The 20216-nt window shown below is 38.3% G+C and overlaps 1 protein-coding gene across 1 annotated transcript in view; it reads left to right on the forward strand.

The window, feature by feature from the left end:
- CNGB3 (cyclic nucleotide gated channel subunit beta 3) overlaps window positions 1–20216 on the forward strand; it is a 173871-nt gene that overhangs the window by 126913 nt on the left and 26742 nt on the right. The window contains exon 14 of the mRNA XM_049854335.1: window positions 17056–17139. Within this exon, the coding sequence (XP_049710292.1) occupies window positions 17056–17139 (84 nt within the window). The remainder of the gene's footprint in view (window positions 1–17055; window positions 17140–20216) is intronic.

The following is a 20216-nucleotide window of genomic DNA, read 5'->3' on the forward strand; positions in this document are numbered from 1 at the left end:
AATTAGCCAATAAAAACTCTATGAATTACAATAGAATATTGTCTAATATAGTACTGGAAGATGAGCCCCTGGGTTGGAAGGTACTCAAAACACGCAGTGGCCGTAACAATGGACTTGAGCATACCAACTGTCCTGAAGATGGTGTGGGACTGGGCACATTCTGTTGTACATGGGTCACCATGAGTGGGTACTGATTTAGGCCACTAACAACAGTTTCAGCTCAATTTTCAATTTCTAACGGGAGTTCTCTCAAAATGGAAGTTCCTAGTGAAGTAGAAACATGGACTGTGTACAAGCAGAGACTTATGGCCTGTCAGGAAGACTTCAAAAGAGATGCCTACATTGGTTAACAGATTCACCTAGATAAATGGTTTTCAAACTACAGCTTACAATCCATTGGAGGAACAGGAATTCAATTAAGTGGGTCCCAATTAGCATAGAAAATAAAAAATATCAGTTTTCCTCACAAGTAAGGGCACATGTTATCTTATGAAATTTCTGTTTCTGTTGTTTATTTTTAAATACACATACATATATATCTATGTGTGTACTGGGCACAATGTAAATGTATGTCTCACTGTAGATTATGGCCAGAAATACGAAAACCACTAGGTTAAATTATCCAAGAGCGTTTAAAATGTTATAAAACTCTTCAAAATTGATAAACAGTTTACTTGAAAGTGAGTGAAAATTAGATCTTTTCTAAAGAAATTAAAAATGCTTTAAGTTAGAAACCAATGACCTTTATGAAATTATCTCTGATTTGGGAAGTTACCAGTTTTCAGCCTCATAGTTTTTTTTTCTTTGCTTTTATGTACATTTTTGGAAGTCTATAAAATTAGCAACATCTGATTGAAAAAAAAAGGTTAAATCCTCACATCTTGCTAACATTGTATATAAACTTAGATTCATTCTTTGCTGACATTTCCATTAAAGATGTAGTGCCTTCCAGAAAGAACCCATTTCCATTTATATTTCCATTAAATGAAAAAGTTATTTTTCTTCTAAAGCCAAGTAAAGGAGAAAGTAAGTAGGTAAGGAATCTTTCAAAAATTATTTTCGTGGATACAATCTTGGCAGTTTATACAAATTTGTGATTTCTTTGGGGAGGAAATAGGCTAAATGGTGATATTACACCTTTATTTCATAAATTAAACTCAATTGATCTCGTTTTGCTTCTGCATCGAGCTCACTGAGAGCTGCCTATGTGTCCAGGGAAGCTAGGTCGGAATGTGCAAAGGAGGTAACATTTGAGGTATGTGTGCCTAGAAGGATGCTTAGGGGTTGCTTGGGGTTAAATATTATCCCCTCAAAAGAGATGTTGAAGTCCTAACAAACAGTACCTGTGAATGTGACCTTATTTGGAAATCAGGTCTTTGAAGATGTCATCAGTTAACACGAGGTTATACCAGAGTAGGGTGGGCCACAGTCCGATATAGCTGGTGTTGTCATTAAAAGAGGGGAAGAGACACAGACACATATGTGGAAGGAAGACAGCCTTGTAAAGACAGAGGCATCGACTGGAGTTAAGCTGCCACAAGCTGAGGAATGCCCACGGTCACCAGAAACTGGTGAAACAAGGGATGATCTACCCCTAGAGCTTTCAGAGAGAACATCGCCCTGTCATCACACTGAATTCAGATTTCTGGCCTCCAGAACTGTGAGAATTAATTTTGGTTGTTTTAAGCCACCCAGTTTGTGGTGCTTTGTTACGGCAGCCCTAGGAAACAAATCCAGGCGTCTACCAGGTGAACAGGGGGAGACGCCTGGGCAGAGGCTCACAAGTGTGGAAAAGCATCACCTGATCACAGAAAGGAGATCCTTCGGGACCAGAGCATGAGGATAGTGACCAAAGATGAATCTGAAAATAGAGCAGTTGCCGTCGAGTTGATTCCAACCACAACCACCTCGTGCATGCAGAGCAGAACTGGGCTCATGGAATTTTCAAAGTTGTGACCTTTCCAAAGCAGATCACCAAGTCTTTCTTCTAAGGCACCTCTGGGTGGATGTGAGCCTCCAACTCTTTAGTTAGCAGCCAAATGCGTTAACCATTTGCACCACCCAGGGATTCCAAGAGATGAATCTAGAAAGGTCAGTTAAAGCTGTGGAGTGTGGGCCCAGTGCTATAGGCAAAGAAAGCTGTGAAATGAGGGAACTGACAAGGTCGATTTGAGTTTTCACAAAGACAAAAATAGTGCTGTGCTGGTAAGCACACAGACGGGGATGTCAACGTCCAGGGATACGGATAAAGGTGATTGTCAGTTGTTGAAAATCTCTGTATCTTTTGTGTGTGGCAAAGTATATATATAACACAAAATTTGCTATTTTCACCATTTTTAAGTGGATAATTCAGTGACATTAATTACATTCACTGTGTTGCGCAGCCATCACCACTATCTATTTCTACAAGGGAAACTTCCGTATCTTGAATTCTCCCTCAACATGAGTCTCCCATATCTTTGAATGTCAGACAGGCAAGAAAGAGGAAAGAGAGAGAGAAGGAAACAAATCTGGCACAAAGATCTGCAGTTGGCAGGCATGCTTTATATCTTTCGAACACATAGAATTAGAGAAAAGAAAAGGTCCTTGAAAATCATTGAACTTACAAATACCTATTTTAGGGTGCTTTATGGAATCTTAGGTTTATACTCTGGGCCTTTAATCAAAAATTTCAGAAGGATGTTTCTCTATTTCATAAATTTGAAAACAGTTACAGATCTAGTGTTTTGTTTGCAACACAGCACCGGAGAATCATTCTAAAGCAAACGATCTTGCTTCCGTTTTTCAAAAGACATGTTTGCTGCTTTAACTTTGTATTACACCCAAGTTAAAAGCCTCAGAACGCACGTGTGTGCTGACATTTCTTTCCTTTTAGCCTTGTAAAATGTGTTTGCAAATTACTGGAATGGCGAGTATCATAACGCTTTAGCAAAAGTAACGTAAGTAATGCTGGAATATGGTAAATTATGGTGAGGGCAATGTCACAGGAAGGCTGTCCATAATGCCCATCATCCTTCAGTCCCGGTAACACTGTCACCGCACACCTTGGTGCACTCGTTTCTTAGTTGGTATCCAGACACTGTCAAGGCTGAATCCAATATCATTAAGTCAAAGGTAAGAATTTTTTTTAAGAAACCAAGTTCTTGACGGCCCCACATTTTAAAAGTGGTACATGAGTCTTCACAAAAGTAATACCAGCTGCTGTGTATTGTGTTTAGTATGTACCATGCTTACTTACTGCTTCACATAAAAAAAAACCCAAACCCAGTGCCGTCGAGTCATTCCAACTCATAGCGACCCTATAGGACAGAATAGAACTGCCCCATAGAGTTTCCAGGGAGCGCTTGGCAGATCTGAACTGCGGACCCTTTGGTTAGCAGCCATAGCACTTAACCATTATGCCACCAGGGTTTCATATACCTTCCCTTATTTAATTCTCAAATAATTCTTTGACAAAAAGTTGTGTTTCTATCCCCATTTTAATGACAGGGCAAACTACTTACCTGATTAGCTCATAGAGCTCTGAGCAACGGCGTGGGGTTTGAGCACAGGTGTTTCCTACCACAGTCCATGAAGGTAGCAACTGTATGATGGTACCTTCCGGTTTCCCACCAACCCTATCTGGATAAGTGATAAGAAGATGAGGAACCAGAAGTCTCATTAGAATCAAAAGACAATGCAAGCTCCTGACCATTGTTCTTTGGTGATTTTCACAGATTTAGACTTGGCACATCAAGCAGTTTCAAACCCAAATGAAAAGCAAACCTGTTGCCCTTGAGTCCATTCCGCCTTATAGTGACCCCATAGGACAGAGTAGAACTGCTCCACAGCGTTTCCAAGGAGCGGCTGATGGATTTGAAATGCCAGCCTTTTAGCTAGTAGCCAAGCTCTTAACCATTGTGCCACCAGGGCTCCGTTTCAAACCCAGAAGCCTAAACTCACGCAGAGACACTTTTCTGCCCTCCTAAGATCCTGTATCTTGTGATTTCCCCCCTCTCTTTTTTTTTTTTTTTTCTTAATCAAAGCAGGTAGACTCAGGGCTGTGAATTATCACCAAAACTTTGCTTCCATCAATTGTGGCTAATTACCAAAATTTACTTCTGCAACATAAGGCAATCAGAGTTTTGAAATACCTTAGAGATGAAAAGTCACACTTTTTTTTTTTTTTTTTTCCCCACAAAAATGGCTCTCCCTCCTGGACATTTCTCGTTGCTCCAGACCCAAGCTAAAGCATTAAGCTAATAAGGAGTGATTAATTTCTACGGGATTTGGCCATTTCCCCACTTGCTGATGATTTATTATTGTGATTTTGATTTTTAAATATATTTTATCAAATTAAATGCTAGAGAAATCACATTTTGCCTTTGCTGGAAACAGAAAATTTGATAAAAGTTCTGCCACGCCACCTAGTGACCAGCATTAAAATCGCATTCTTTAGAAGCTGAAAAAAGAGCACACAGCTCAACCCAGAGATACCAAAATGGAATCATAGGCACCACCGGTCTGTCAAGGAAGGCCAAATGATGTATTTTGCTCATGATATTTGTTGCTGTGTAAAAGTGAATAACCCAGCCCAAACAGGACACCTTAATGGGATTTGTGACTCATTGTAATTATGTAGCAAATAGAGCTTGGAAATGCTATGACTTCAGCGGAGGGAAAGATGAGGAGGAAGAGTTTTGCCTTTGACTGATAGACTGGGCCAGAACGTATGGGGATGTCAAAATGATTTGTACCACTCACACATGGACCCCCTAGCAACGACTCCCTGTTCGGATATACCATCACACATTTATGTCCAGAAGCCTGAGATCAGAGAGCTACAGGAAAACTCATTACATTTCATTTTACTTATGTTATTTTTATCCTGGTGGTATCCTTAATAAAGTATTGTTGCTAGGCTTTTTAAGGCATTCTTAACAGCAAGCTCATGACCTAGATGAACTGCATTCGACTAAAAAATCCTGAGCAGTTACTCTGTCTAAAGCAGGTGTTGCACCCATACAGTCCCTGCTCTCCAGGGCCTCCCAGTAGGGTGGGGAAACTAAATAAATAATATCTTTGTTTGTTGTGTGATGATAAAGTGATTCAAAACATGTAAAGTCCTTAAAACGGTGTCTGGCACATAGGAACTTACATGGTTATTATTACCATTACTATTAACTGAAAAATAAAACTTACACCATCACAAGGAAGTTTTCCCACAAGTAATACCAGGTGCTTTTATGTGGCCCTGCTGGATCATAGGGAGATGGACTAGACTTAGCCTCAGGGTTCTATCCAACTCATGACTTGCCACTTTTACTGTGTGATACCGAAGCTCCTGGAAAAATAGAATTATTGTCATTTCTTGAAAAAAGCTTGATGAAAATGACTTTTTACTAGTGTTTGCAAATAGAGTATAGGATTGAGGCCAATATTAAGTAGAACTCAATACTGATAAGTTATGACATCATAATGTCTTGCAAATTATGAGTCACATTTGACTTTTCTGCTCCTAACAGCTGTCAGGCCTGACTTTGCCTCGATGGCATATAGACAACCAGATTCAAAATTCCCAGCCCTAGACATATCACCCATCGCTTGCTCATTTAATGCGAATGGAGTTTAAAATGGGGCAAAGCATTTCCTTTATAATCAGAAATAAGACTGAGCTGGAAAAAGCCCCGAAGACTATTGTTTATACTTGAGGGTGACTTCAATTCACGGTGAGGTATAAATTGCTGATAATGTCTTACGTTCTGTTTGGAAGAAAGCACAAATGAGCTTGGAAATGGAGAAGTCCTGCTGGATTGAACGGGTAGGAATTCCAAAGGTAAATTTTACCACCTTCACAAATTTGTTCAGCACTTGCCATGATAAAAGAACTTCCTGTATATAGAAACTACCATGTAACCTATAGGTTGGTCAGAGCAGCACGTTGACAGGGAGCTGCCAGAAATTCAAGCTGGATTCAGAAGAGGACGTGGAACAATGAGATGAGGGAACAGAGGCTCAAGAAGTCTTATCGACTTTCCCTAGGGTCAGACATGCAAGTAGGTGTCAGAGGAAAAGTATCACTAGAATGTGTGTGTTTTTATCTACATTCTGAGCAACCTGAGGGCACGATGTGGCATTAGTCACTTCTGCGTAACGCAGAGAATACCAAAAAGATGTTTACATGCCTTTTATTGACTATAAAAGGCATTCGACTGTGTGGATCATAACAAATTAGAGATAACATTGCAAAGGATGGGAATTCCAGAACAGTTAAGTGTGCTCATGAGGAAACTGTACATAGATCAAGAAGCAGTCGTTCAAACACACGGGAATACTGCGTGGTTTGTCAAGACAGCTGTGTGTCAGGGTTATGCACTTTCACCATACTCGTTCAGTCTGTATTCTGACCAGAAAATCCAAGAAGCTACACTATATGGAGCAGAATATGGCATCAGGCTTGGAGGAAAACTCATTAACAACCTGCGATATGCAGACGACACAACTTTGCTTGCTGAAAGTTAAGAGGACTTGAAGCACTTACTGACGAAGATCAAAGACCACAGCCTTTACTATGGATTACACCTCAATATAAAGAAAATGAAAATCATCACAACTGGACCAATAAGTAACATCATGATAAAAGCAGAAAAGATTGAAGTTGTCAAGGATTTAATTTTACTTGAATCCACAAGAAATCAAACGACGTATTGCATTAGGCAAATCTGCTCCAAAAAACCTCTTTAAATGAAGAACACCAAAGACACAAGGTAAATATGAGCTCAAGAGACAGAAAAGGCCACATAAACTATAGATTCCATCAGTCTGAGACTGGAAGAACTAGATATGGCCCGGCTACCACCAGTCACTGCCCTGACAGGGAACATAACAGAAAATCCCTGATGGGGCAGGAAAACAGTGGGACGCAGACCTCAAGTTCTCATAAAAAGACCAGCCTTAATGGTCTAACTGAGACTAGAGGGACTCTTGAGGTCATGGTCTCCGAACCCTCTGTTAGCCCAAGACTGGAACCATTCCCAAAGCCAACTCTTCAAACAGGGATTGGGCTCAACTATAAGACAGAAAAAGATACTGATGAGGAGTGAGCTTCTTGGCTCAAGTAGACACATGAGACTATGTGGGCAACTCCTGTCTGGAGGCGAGATGAGAAGGCAGAGGGGGACAGGAGCTGGTTGAATGGACACCGGGCATATAGAGTGGAGAGGAGGAGTATGCTGTCTTATTAAGGGGAGAGCGGCTAGGAGTACATAGCAAGGTGGGTATAAGTTTTGTCTGAGAGGCTGACTTGATTTGTAAACTTTCACTTAAAGCACAATAAATAATTAAAAAGAAGAAGACTTGTGTTGTTACCAGAAAAAAAAAAAAAAACCTCTTTAAAGTATTAAAAAGCAAAGGTGTCACTTTAAGGACTAAGGTGTGCCCTACCCAAGTCATGGTGTTTTCAACAGCCTCATATGCATATGAGGGCTGAACAATGAATAAGGAAGACAGAAGAAGAACTGATGCCTTTGAATTATGGTGTTGGCAAAGAATATTAAATATACCAGGGATTGCCAGAAGAACGAACAAATCTGTCTTGGAAGAAGTACAGCCACAATGCTCCTTAGAAGCAAGGATGGATTGTTATCAGGAGGGACCAGTACCTGGAGAAGGACATCATGCTTAGTAGAGTAGAGAGTCATGGAAAAAGAGGAAGCCCCTCAACAGGATGGATTGGCACAGTGGCTGCAACAATGGCCTCAAGCATAGCAGTAATTTTGAGGATGATACAGGACAGAGAAGTGTTTCATTGTGTTGTATATAGGGTTGCTATGAGTTGAAACCCACTTGACATCACCTAACAACAACCTATAAGTTATGTCTGGAATGAAAAGAGAATTTCTTCCAACACCGCTCAATGCCCCAGAACCCTTACTCAATTCTGAAACAAGGTTTTTATACAGCACTGAATTTTGCATTGTTGAAAATAGGATTATATCTAAGATCTTCATTCCATACACCAGCCCATATTTATTCAGTGCCTGCCACGCCTCAGGTTTTGGTGCAACACTGGGATTGTAGGAGTGACTAATGCACACATCTTACCCTCAAGCTGCTCAGAGTGTAGATAAAAGCACACACATTCTGGTAATAGTTTTCCTCTGACATCTACTTGCATGTGTGACCCTAGGGAAAGGCAATGGACTTCTTGAGCCTCTGTTCCCACATCTAAAAATGAGAGTGATGACGGCCAATGCCAGGCATCACAGGAAGGTTGGAAGGATTAAATGGGCAAATACGAGAACATAGAAAAATTTAACACAAATGTGGTGTATTATTATAACGTTAACGTTGATGCTTATGCAGATAAAACTCACTTTATGAAAAAGGGACCTTTAGGAAACAATGGCTGCGCTCTGACTTCCTGTAAATCAGAAAATTTCCTAATGGCATCTATGAAGGAAGTGGAGCTGACTTACAAACAAAAAAAGCTAGCCCCAGGATGTAATTCTTTTTAACCATGCAATAATGTAGCAAAGTACATCTCAAGAAAAGAATCATTTTCTAGGGAAAAAAAAAAAAAGATAATAGGACTCAAAACACATCATAAAATATAACATCAGAATATACACTTCATTTCACTAGGCCTAAATCCAGAGAAGGAACTGCTTCAAAGCCACAGCTACCCCAAGCCCAGTGGCACCTTTGCATAAAGCAATTTTTAAGGGACAGAATCACTTAATTGGTAAATTTTAAATGGTAAATTTTTGCTATGTTCAGTTTGTGTGATTTGATCCAAGTTCTAGCCCAGTATGTAAATAAAAAATCACATTTAGAGTGGTTCAAATGTGAAAGTCTAAGCTAAAAGTTATGGATACAAGTGCCTGTGTTCATTCCTACCATCAACAGGGCTAATTGTTGACCTATTTTAGAGTTTATCTCTTAGTTTGCTCTGGCATTTTCTATTCATTCCATTTCTCTATTAATACTTTCTACCAATAAGTTCACCTAAAGGATAGAAGTTGTTGATGTTGTTCTTTTAGGTGCCGTCAATTCGGTTCCGACTCATACCAACCACATGTACAACAGAACGAAACACTGCCCGCTCCTTCTTGAGCCCATTGTTGCAGCCACTGTGTCAGTCCATCTTGTTGACGGTTTTCCTCTTTTTCACTCTTTACTTTACCAAGCATGATGTCCTTCTCCAGGACTGGTCCTTCTGGATAACATGTCCAAAGTCTGTGAGACTAAATCTCACCTCGTTGTTTCTAAGGAGTATTCTGGCTGTGCTTCTTCCAAGACAGATTTGTTTGTTCTTCTGGCAGTCTATGGTATATTCAATATTCTCCACCAACACCATAATTCAAAAGCAGCAGTTCTTCTTCAGTCTTCCTTATTCATTGTTCAGCTTTCACATGCATATGAAATAAATGAAAATACCATGGCTTGAGTCAGGTGCCTGCTATCCACAAAGTGACATCTTTACTTTCAACACTTTAAAGAGGTCTTTTACAGATTTACCCAATGAAATAAGTCATTTGATTTCTTGACTGCCACTTCCATGGGCATTGATTGTGGGTCCATGTAAAACAAAATCTTTGACAACATCAATCTTTTCTCCCTTTATCATGATGTTGCTTATTGGTCCAATTGTGACAATTTTTGTTTTCTTTTTGTTGAGGTGTAGTCCACAATGACGGCTGTATGTAGTCTTTGATCTTCATCAGTAAGTGTTTCAAGTCCTTTTCACTTCCAGCAAGCAGGGTTGTGTTGTCTGCATATTTCAGATTGTTAATGAATCTTCCTCCAATCCTGATGCTGAGTTCTTCATATAGTACAGCTTCTCAGATTATTTGCTCAGCATACAGATTGAATAAGTATGGTGAAAGGATGCCACCCTGATGCATACCTTTCCTGATTTTAAACCACGTAGTTCCCCTTGTTCTGTTAGAACAACTGCTTCTTGGTATATGTACAGGTTCCTCATGAGCACAATTAAATGTTCTGGAATTCCCATTCTTTGCAATGTTATCCATAATTTCTTAGGATTCACATGTCAACTGTCTTTGCATAGTCAATAAAACACAGGTAAACATCTTTCTGGTATCTCTTCTTTCAGCCAAGATCCATCTGATATCAGCAATGATATCCCTCATTCCATGTCCTCTTATGAATCCGACTTAATTTCTGGCAGTTCCCTGTTGATGTACTGCTACAACCATTTTTAAATTATCTGCAACAAAATTTTACCTTCATGTGATATTAATAATATCGTTCAATAATTTCCACATTCTGTAGGATCAGCATTCTCTAGAATGGCACAAATATGGGTCTCTTCCAGTTGGTTGACCAGGTAGCTGTCTTCCAAATTTCTTGGCATAGACAAGTGAGCACCTCCAGTGCTGCCTCTTTTGTTGAACTATCTCAATCGGTATTCTGTCAGTTCCTGGAGCCTTGTTTTTCACCAGTGCCTTCAGTGCAGCTTGGACTTCTTCCTTCAGTACCATCAGTTCCTGATCATATGCTGCCGCCTGAAATGGCTGAATGTCAACCAGTTCTTATTAGTACAGTGACTCTGTATATCCCATCCATCTGCTTTTGATGCTTCTTGTGTCATTCAATATTTTGCCTAGAGAACCCTTCAATATTGCAACTTCAGGCTTGAATTCTTTCTTTAGTTTTTTCAGCTTCAGAAATGCTGAGCTTGTTCTTCCCTTTTGATTTTCTAACCCTAGGTCTTCGCACATTTCATTACAACACTTTGCCTTCTCAAGCCACCCTTTGAAATCTTCTGTTCAATTCTTTACTTCATTATTTCTTCCATTCACGTTAGCTGCTCGACATTCGAGAGCAAGTTTCAGAATCTCTTCTGCCATCCATTTTGGTTGTTTCTTTTCTGCCTTTTTAATGACCTTTTGCTTTCTTCATGTATGATGTCCTTCCACAACTCATCTGGTCTTTGGTCATTAGTGTTCAATGCATCAAATTTATTCTTGAAATGGTCTCCAAATTCAGCTCGGATATACTCAAGTTTGTATTTTAGTTCTTGTGGACTTATTTTCATTTTCTTCATCTTCAACTTGAACTTGCATATGAGCAACTGATGGTCTGTTCTGCAGTCAGCCCCTGGCCTTGTTCTTACTGATGATATTTAACTTTTCCATCATCTTTTTCCACAGATGTAGTCAATCTGATTCCTGTGAATTCCATCTAGTGATGCCCACTTATATAGTCACCATTAATGTTGTTGAAAAAATGTATTTGCAGTGAATAAGTAGTTGGTCTTGCAAAATTCTGTCATGCAGTCTCTGGCATGGTTTCTATCACCAAGGCCATATTTTCCAAATACGGATCCTTCTTCTTTGTTTCCAACTTTTGCATTCCAATCACCAGTAATTATCATAGCATCTTGATTGCACACTTGATCATTTTCAGACTGTAGAAGTTGGTAAAAATCTTCAATTTCCTCATCTTTGTTATTAATGTTTGGTGCTTAAATTTGAATAATAGTCAGATTAACAGGTCATCTTTGTAGGCATGTGGATATCATCACTGACAGCATTGGACTTCAGGATAGATCTTAAAATATTCTTTATGATGATGACTGGATGCCATTTCTCTTCAATTTGTCATTCCTGGCATAATAGACCATACCAGTCCATTTCAGCTCACTAATGCCTAGGATATCTTTACCCATTCCATTTCATTTTTGATGACTTCCAATTTTCCTAGATTCATACTTCGTACATCCCACATTCCAATTATTTACAGCTGTTTTTTCTCATGTTGAGTCATACCACATCAGCAAATGAAGGTCCTGAAAGCTTGACTCCATCCATGTCATTAAGATCGACTCTATTTTGAGGAGGTAGCTGTTGTTGTATTTTGAGTGCATTCCAACCTGAGGGGCTCATCTTCCGGCACTATATCAGACAGTTTTCCTCTGCTATTCATAAGGTTTTCATTGGCCAATTTTTTCAGAAGTAGATAACCAGGTCTTTCTTCCTAGTCTATCTTAGTCTGGGAGCTCCACTGAAACCTGTCTACCATGGGTAATCCTGCTGATATTTGAAATACCAATGGCATAGCTTCCAGCATCACAGCAACATTCAAGCCACCAAAGTACAAAAAACTGACAAACAAGTGGTGAAAAGGATAGAAGAGGAAAGGTAAAATGTTTCTTCAAAAGGCAACTTGGTTCCCACAAGTAATTCTGTATTTTTATTTTTCCTTTATTTTTACTAAAATTAATAAAAATTAAAGTTGAAGTCTCATCAGATCCATTTTACTTCATCCCACACCAGAGGTGGCCACTAACATGATATTGGAGAATATTCTTCCAATCTCGTAATCCTTTATAATTTTACATATATCCATAAGCAACATGCAATATTGTTTTGCATCTTTTTTCATAGCTGGAATAATAAATATTGAATTTATTCTATGCTTTACACATTATTTGTTGTGTTCAATTATATATAAATGTAAATATTGGAGTCCTTGGGTGGCACAAGCAGTTAAGCACTGGGTTACTAACAAAGAGGTTGGTGGTTCAGACCCATCCAGAGGCACCTCAGAAGAAAGGCCTGGCAATCTGCTTCTGAAAGATCACAGCCATGAAGACCCTGTGGAGCACAGTCCTACTCTGAAGCAAATGGGGTTTCCATGAGTCAAAACTGACTCTACAGCTACAGGTTTAATAGTTTGGTATAGATGTATAGATTTGATATATAACGTATATATATATATGGTTTATTTATTTCAACTATTCAATGGTATTCCAACCTATAAATATTCAATATTTTATCTGTCCATGGTTGATATCAGATTGCTTCCAACTTTTTCAATACTGGAAACAATACTACCACACACATCCTTGCACATACCTAGAACTAGAATTACCACCAGGGGAAAACAACATTTAAAAATATTAATATTTCCTATTGGTACCTGTCCCAACCCACTGCCATCAAGTCAATTCCAACTCATAACAACACTACAGGACACAGTAGAACTTCCCCATAGGGTTTCCAAGGCTGTAAATCTTTATAGAAGCAGACCACCACATCATTCTCCCATGGAGCGGCTGGTGGGTTCAAACCACTGAACTTTTAGTTAGCAGCCAGGCACTTTAACCACTGTGCCACCAGGGCTCCTTTGAGTACATATAGCTGAGAATTTTCATCAAAATGTATTCCAACAGAAAATGTTCAAGAAATTAAAACTTTATTTTTGACCTACAAATTATAATTAAGATTGTGAACAATAATGCCAAAAAAATTAAATTGTGCACATCAAAGTAAATGTAAGTAGGTTTTTGAAATCTTCTACTTCTGATCATTTACCATGTAAATTTTTTCCATGGATATGAATGATTGACAGTTAACTTCACTGCAGCGATATTCTAGACATGATTGAGAGCTTACAAGCATATTTCTAATGGATTTTCCTTAAAATATCAAAGACACTAACTTTCTTTAGTGGAGGGGATAAAAAAGATCAATCCAAAGTTTATGTCTGTTTTTTCCAAGGGAGTTCTGAGTGATCAGAATGTCAATTTTAAATTGAAATTATTCTGAACCGATGACATCCTTAAAAGAAATTGGCTACATAAACCATTTATTTAGAGAATTTTCACTGAAACAAAATAACCACACAGTTTAGGAAAAAAATTATAAATTTATTTGTTGGTGGTTTGCTTTAGCAAACATGTTAATCCATAAGACATGGTAGAAATAAATAAGTAAATACAAATAAAAATTACATACTTCCATGCAAAGTAAAAAGTACATAACAAGGAAAGACAAAGTAAATTCCCTGTACCTAAAAGGGCCTTTATGCATCTTTGGAAATACAAATCATGCTCACCCTCAAATTACTCATATTCCAGTACCCACATAAGCACTTTCCTGATGCTTTCCATCTCTCCCACCTCCATACCCAGGCAGAATAACCCTCTTTGTCTTAAAATCTTGTGACTATGTGGCTGTGTCTTATGATAAAGATGTCACATTGAAGACTAAGGTGTACCTGACCCAAGCCATGGTGTTTTCAATCGCCTCGTATGCATACAAAAGCTGGATGATGAATATGGAAGACTGAAGGAGAATTGACACTTCTGAACTGTGGTGTTGGTGAAGAATGTTGACTATACCATGGACTGTCAAAAGAAAGAACAAATCTGTCTTGAAAGAAGTACAACCAGAATGCTCCTTAGAAGCAAGGATGGGGACAGTACATCTCACATACTTTGGACATGTTATCAGGAGGAACTAGTCCCTGGAGAAGGACATCATGCTAAGCAAAGGAGAGGGTCATCGAAAAAGAGGAAGACCCTCAAGGAGATAGATTGACACAGTGGCTGCAACAATGGGCTCAAGCTTAACAACGATTGTGAGGATGGCACAGGACTGGGTAGTGTTTTCTTCTGTTGTGCATAGGGACACTCTGAGTTGGAACCAACAGCACCTAACAACAACACGTCTTATGACATGACATGATTACCTACCATGAATTATAGCTTTTCTTTCAACTTAAGGAATCATCCCAGCTAAGCTTACTCTCTTTCATCTTTGTTGAACTGTGTGTAGAACGTCTTCCTGCCAGCCTTGGTTTTTGCTCTGTACTGAAGAACTAAAAGCTGTACTTTCTCAAATGAATTTTCTAAATTATAACACCAAGTTCATCTGAATGCCTCTCATCAATGGCTACTTGAAAATACTTCAATCATAAATTATTAACTTTCCTTATCAGTTAAGCAACCCTGAGGTTGAAATTACACATGGATCTAGGTCAAGTATTTGTTACTGAAACCATTACAGTAAACTGGTGATTGCTAAAGGAATGATTATCCAATCCACAAATTGGGGGCAGGCCCTTTGCTTCTCCACCTCCTTCCTCTGCTACTGACTTTCTGATTACTTCTGTGCGAAATGATAATTCCCTTAAAAGATAGCCACCACCCACCACAAAAGGAAAGCTTCTGCATGTTAGCAGCTCTAGGAATAAAAAGCATTTGGTGAAAGAAAAAATTTTAAAACCACCATCTGAAATGAGATCTTTTGAGCATTTGTAGATTTTGCTTTAATCCATCATATAGATACATACAAATTATTTGGACACAATACAAATCTAGACATATATTCTAATAAATCAAATTGTTTCTTACACTATTGAAAGTTGATTTGATACAATTGGTTTCTATTCACCTGGAACAACAGAGGAAGAAGGAGAGTCAGGACAAGGAGAAGGAAATGGAATGTGTACCTAACTGTCTCCATGAACAACTGCCCCTTTTGCAATGGGACCAGAAGGACTGGATAGTGCCTAACAACCATTACTGAATATTTTGATCAAAGATTCTATAAAAGAATCCTGGTCAAAACAGGGAAACTGGAGAACAGAATTTCAAATTCTCATGGAATTCAGATTTCTAGAGCCATGGAGGCTGGATGAACCCTGGAAATTATTGCCCAGAGATAACCTTTAAACCTTAAGCAAAAAATATCCCCTGAAGCCTTCTCAAAACCAAACAACAGTCTAGTTTAACTGCTAAAAAATGTCTGCCTTGAGCATTTGCTGTCTTAAGGACTATGTATGTGGGATCAAATTGACAACAGCAACTCGAAAGATGAGATAGGAGCCTTAAGGGGCAGTGAGTTTATATTAATGGGGGAGGAATAACTCAGAAAAGGAAGGTGAGAATGTAATCTATGTTACTGAATTGTACATGTAGGAATTGTTGAATTGGTGTATGTTCTGCTGGGTATATTCTCAATGACAACAACAAAAGTAAAATAAATTGTTTTTTAAAAAGTGGATTTGAACTGTCATTTGCTCAATAGATATTGCTTTTGTATCTACTATATGCATTTCCCCTGCCTTGAAGAAAGTGGTAATTGAGTTGGGGAAGAAGGACATACAGGCTTACAAAGTTAGTAGTAATATCTAGCAATGGCATAAAAGGTGTTATAACAGAGAAAAATATTAATCAAAGGTTTCTATGTCCGTCCTAATAGGCTATACTATACTAAACTATAATAATGTAGCACTATTATTATTATAATATTTATTGTTACAGTCAGTTCTTGTTATTCACAGTAGTTATGTCCTATAAAGTCATTGTGAACACTGAATTGGCAAATACTAAACCTTTGCTCCTAAGAAAAATAGAGGATTAGATGTCTGTGAGCCTCTGGTCACAGCACTTTCATCAACCAGGCAGTACATAACCTTGTTTTATGTGTGTTTCTGTTTAAAGGCAACTTATTTAAGATACATTGTTGATTCATTAACATTGAATTCACAGCCAACAGTACAATAACTCATGCCTGAATGAGGTTTATCTAACACATATTTTCTCCATAGTGCACATTACAGCCTTATTGCACTTCAGAACACCAGACAGCACTTCAGCACTATGCTTGGGGCCATTTTAAAAAGTCAAATGACCAACAAAAAAAAATAAAAATGCAAAGAACAGGCACTAGATAGACCATGAAGAGGACACTTTTTTACAGTATAAGAGCTAAAATAAGAAGGCAGAGCATCACCTTGTTCCACTTCAGCTGGGAATATGTACAAGAGGCAACTCAAATTTTTTGCTCCTCTATGCATGTCCTCAAATGACTGTGAAAGTGTCACAAGTATTGATTTGGGGGTTACAAATACATTTTAGCAAGTAGGTGAATTTCAAATATGAAATCCACAGATAATAAAGATGAACTGTACCTTAAAAAAAAGCTATCATTAATTAAGCACCATGTGAAGTGCTTAACTTTACCAGTATGGTGTAAAAGCCATTTTTATCCTCATTTTATATGTGAAGGCATAAGAGGTTACATAGCAATAAGTAGTGGAGCCAGGATTCAAACCCACATCTGACGGACCAGTAATCAAACTCTTGCCACAGTACTATATTTTTTGCCCTAAATTTTCTGCCCAACAAGTCCATTTCCATTAATAGTTTAGTTTCAGCATAGATAATGCCTGTTACTGTTTATCTCTTTGCATTGTAAAATAATTTAGAATATTGGTCTTTCGGGTGTGCCTATAAGAATTATTTTTCTCTTTATACAGGGTTGTGATATGCAGATGATTTATGACATGTTGCTAAGATTGAAATCCACTGTCTATTTACCTGGTGACTTTGTCTGCAAAAAGGTAAGGATGTGCTATCTTTCAAATGCACAACTAGTAAATGCATTGAAGAGAAGTTCAAACATAGGTCAAGAGCATAGTTTAAACAAAACTTGTCTGGGGTGAATTCCATCATATAGAAATAAATTATAACATACACCTCTGTGTAACAATAATGTGCTCTCAAGGTTAAAAATGGAACAAGACAATGTGGATTTCATTACTTACGTTACAGGATATAAGTGGTATGGTAGTCTGAAAAAGTGCTTCGTATAAATGAATATTATTAGTCATCACACCCGATTAATTCCAAATATTTGAAGTGGAGAAAAAGGTTACAGAAGCAAAAGGTGGTTCTGCCCTTTTTATGTCTTCAGCAAACTGTCAGTTAACTCTATTTGGCTTACGCTGTTTGTGCATAATCAATGCCACATTTTAAAAAACTTTATTATGCTTTTTATGATTACAAAAGTAGTACATATACATTATTTTTAAAAATGGAAAATGCATAAAATCACAAAGACGAAAATTCTACCACTCAGAAATAACCACTATTAATAAGTATTGTATTATTTTTTTAGATGGATTGATGGATATACAGATCTTGTTTTATGAAATTGGCATCATACCATACATATGATTTTGAAACTTGCTTTGTCGTATTACAGTATATCGTACAAATCTTTTACGTATTATTATGTAAACTTCTACAACCTGATTTTTTTTTTTAACTCCATAATATTCCAGTCTACGGATATGCCACACCAACTTCCTATTGGTGGACATTTAGATTATTTCCACATGTTTGCTATTACAAAAAATCATAAATAACTCTAAAATGAACCCCCCACATGTCTGTCAGTTTGTCGTACTGTGGAGACTTCTGTGTTGTTGTGATGCTGGAAGCTATGCCACCGGTATTCAGATACCAGCAGGGTCACCCATGGAGAAGAGGTTTCAGCCAAGCTTCCAGGCTAAGACAGACTAGGAAGAAGGACCCGGCAGTCTACTTCTGAAAAGCATTAGCCAGTGAAAACCTTATGAATTAAAAAAAAATAGCAGCAGGAAATTGTCTGATATAGTGCCGGAAGATGAGCCCCTCAGGTTGAAAGGCACTCAAAAGATGACTGGGCGGGAGCTGCCTCCTCAAAGTAGACTCAACCTTAATGACGTAGATGGAGTAAAGCTTTTGGGACCTTCATTTGCTGATGTGGCACAACTCAAGATGAGAAGAAACAGCTGCAAATATCCATTAATAATCGGAACCTGGAATGTATGAAGTATGAATCTAGGAAAATTGGAAATTGTCAAAAATGAAATGGAACACATAACATCGATATCCTAGGTGTTAGTGAGCTGAAATGGACTGGTATTGGCCATTTTGAATCAGACAATCATATAGTCTACTATGCTGGGAATGACAACTTGCAGAGGAATGGCATTGCGTTCACAGTCAAAAAGAACATTTCAAGATCTATACTGAATTACAACGTAGTCAGTGATAGAATAATATCCACATGCCTACAAGGAAGACCAGTTAATATGACTATTATTCAAATTTACACACCAACCACTAAGGCCAAAGATGAACAAATAGAAGATTTTTATCAGCTGCTGCAGTCTGAAATTGATCGAACATGCAATCAGGATGCGTTGATAATTACTGGTGATTGGAATGCAAAAGTTGGAAACAAAGGAGAAGGATCTGTGGTTGAAAAATATGGCCTTGGGGATAGAAACAATGCCAGAGATTGAATGATAGAATTTTGTAAGACCAATGATTTCTTCATTCCAAATACCTTCCTTCACCAACATAAACAGCGACTATACACATGGACTTCACCACACAGGAATCAAATTGACTGCATCTGTGGGAAGAGATGATGGAAAAGCTGAATATCAACAGTCAGAACAAGGCCAGGGGCCAATTGTGGAACAGACCATCAACTGCTCATATGCAAGTTCAAGCTGAAACTAAAGAAAATCAGAGCAAGTCCACCAGAGCCAAAATATAACCTTGAGTAATATCCCACCTGAATTTAGAGACCACCTGAAGAATAGATTTGACTCATTGAACACTAGTGACTGAAGACCAGACGAGTTGTGGAATGACATCAAGAACATCATACATGAAGAAAGCAAGAGGTCATTGAAAAGACAGGAAAGAAAGAAAAGACCAAGATGGATGTCACAGGAGACTCTGAAACTTGCTCACGAACGTCGAGCAGCTAAAGCAAAAGGAAGAAAAGATGAAGTAAAAGAACTGAACAGAGGATTTCAAAGAGCGGCTAGAGAAGGCAAACTAAAGTATTATAATGACATGTGCAAAGAGCTGGAGGTAGAAAACCAAAAGAAAAGAACATGCTTGGTGTTTCTCAAGCTGAAAGAACTGAGGAAAAAATTCAAGCCTCAAGTTGCAATAGTGAAGGATTCTATGGGGAAAATATTAAACGATGCAGGAAGCATCAAAACATGGAAGGAATACACTGAGTCATTATACCAAAAAGAATTAGTTGATGTTCACCCATTTCAAGTGGTAGTATATGATCAAGAACCGATCGTACTAAAGGAAGAAGTCCAAGCTGCTCTGAAGACATTGGCGAAACACAAGACTCCAGGAATTGACAGAATATCAATTGAGATGTTTCAACAAACAGATGCAGTGCTGGAGGTGCTCACTCGTCTATGCCAAGAAATATGGAAGACAACTCCCCGGCGAACTGACTGGAAGAGATCCATATTTATGCCTATTCCCAAGAAAGGGGACCCAACCAAATGCAGAAATTATAGAACAATATCATTACTATCATATGCAAGCAAAATTTTGCTGAAGATCATTCAAAAATGGCTGCAGCAGTATATTGACAGGAAACTGTCAGAAATTCAGGCCGGTTTCAGAAGAGGACGTGGAACCAGGGATATCATTGCTGATGTCAGATGGATCCTGGCTGAAAGCAGAGAATACCAGAAAGATGTTTACCTGTGTTTTATTGATTATGCAAAGGCATTAGACTGTGTGGATCAAAACAAACTATGGATAACACTGCGAAGAATGGGAATTCCAGAACACTTAATTGTGCTCATGAAGAACTTTTACGTAG

Source organism: Elephas maximus, chromosome 15 (assembly GCF_024166365.1).
Source record: "Elephas maximus indicus isolate mEleMax1 chromosome 15, mEleMax1 primary haplotype, whole genome shotgun sequence".
Lineage (NCBI taxonomy): Eukaryota > Metazoa > Chordata > Mammalia > Proboscidea > Elephantidae > Elephas > Elephas maximus.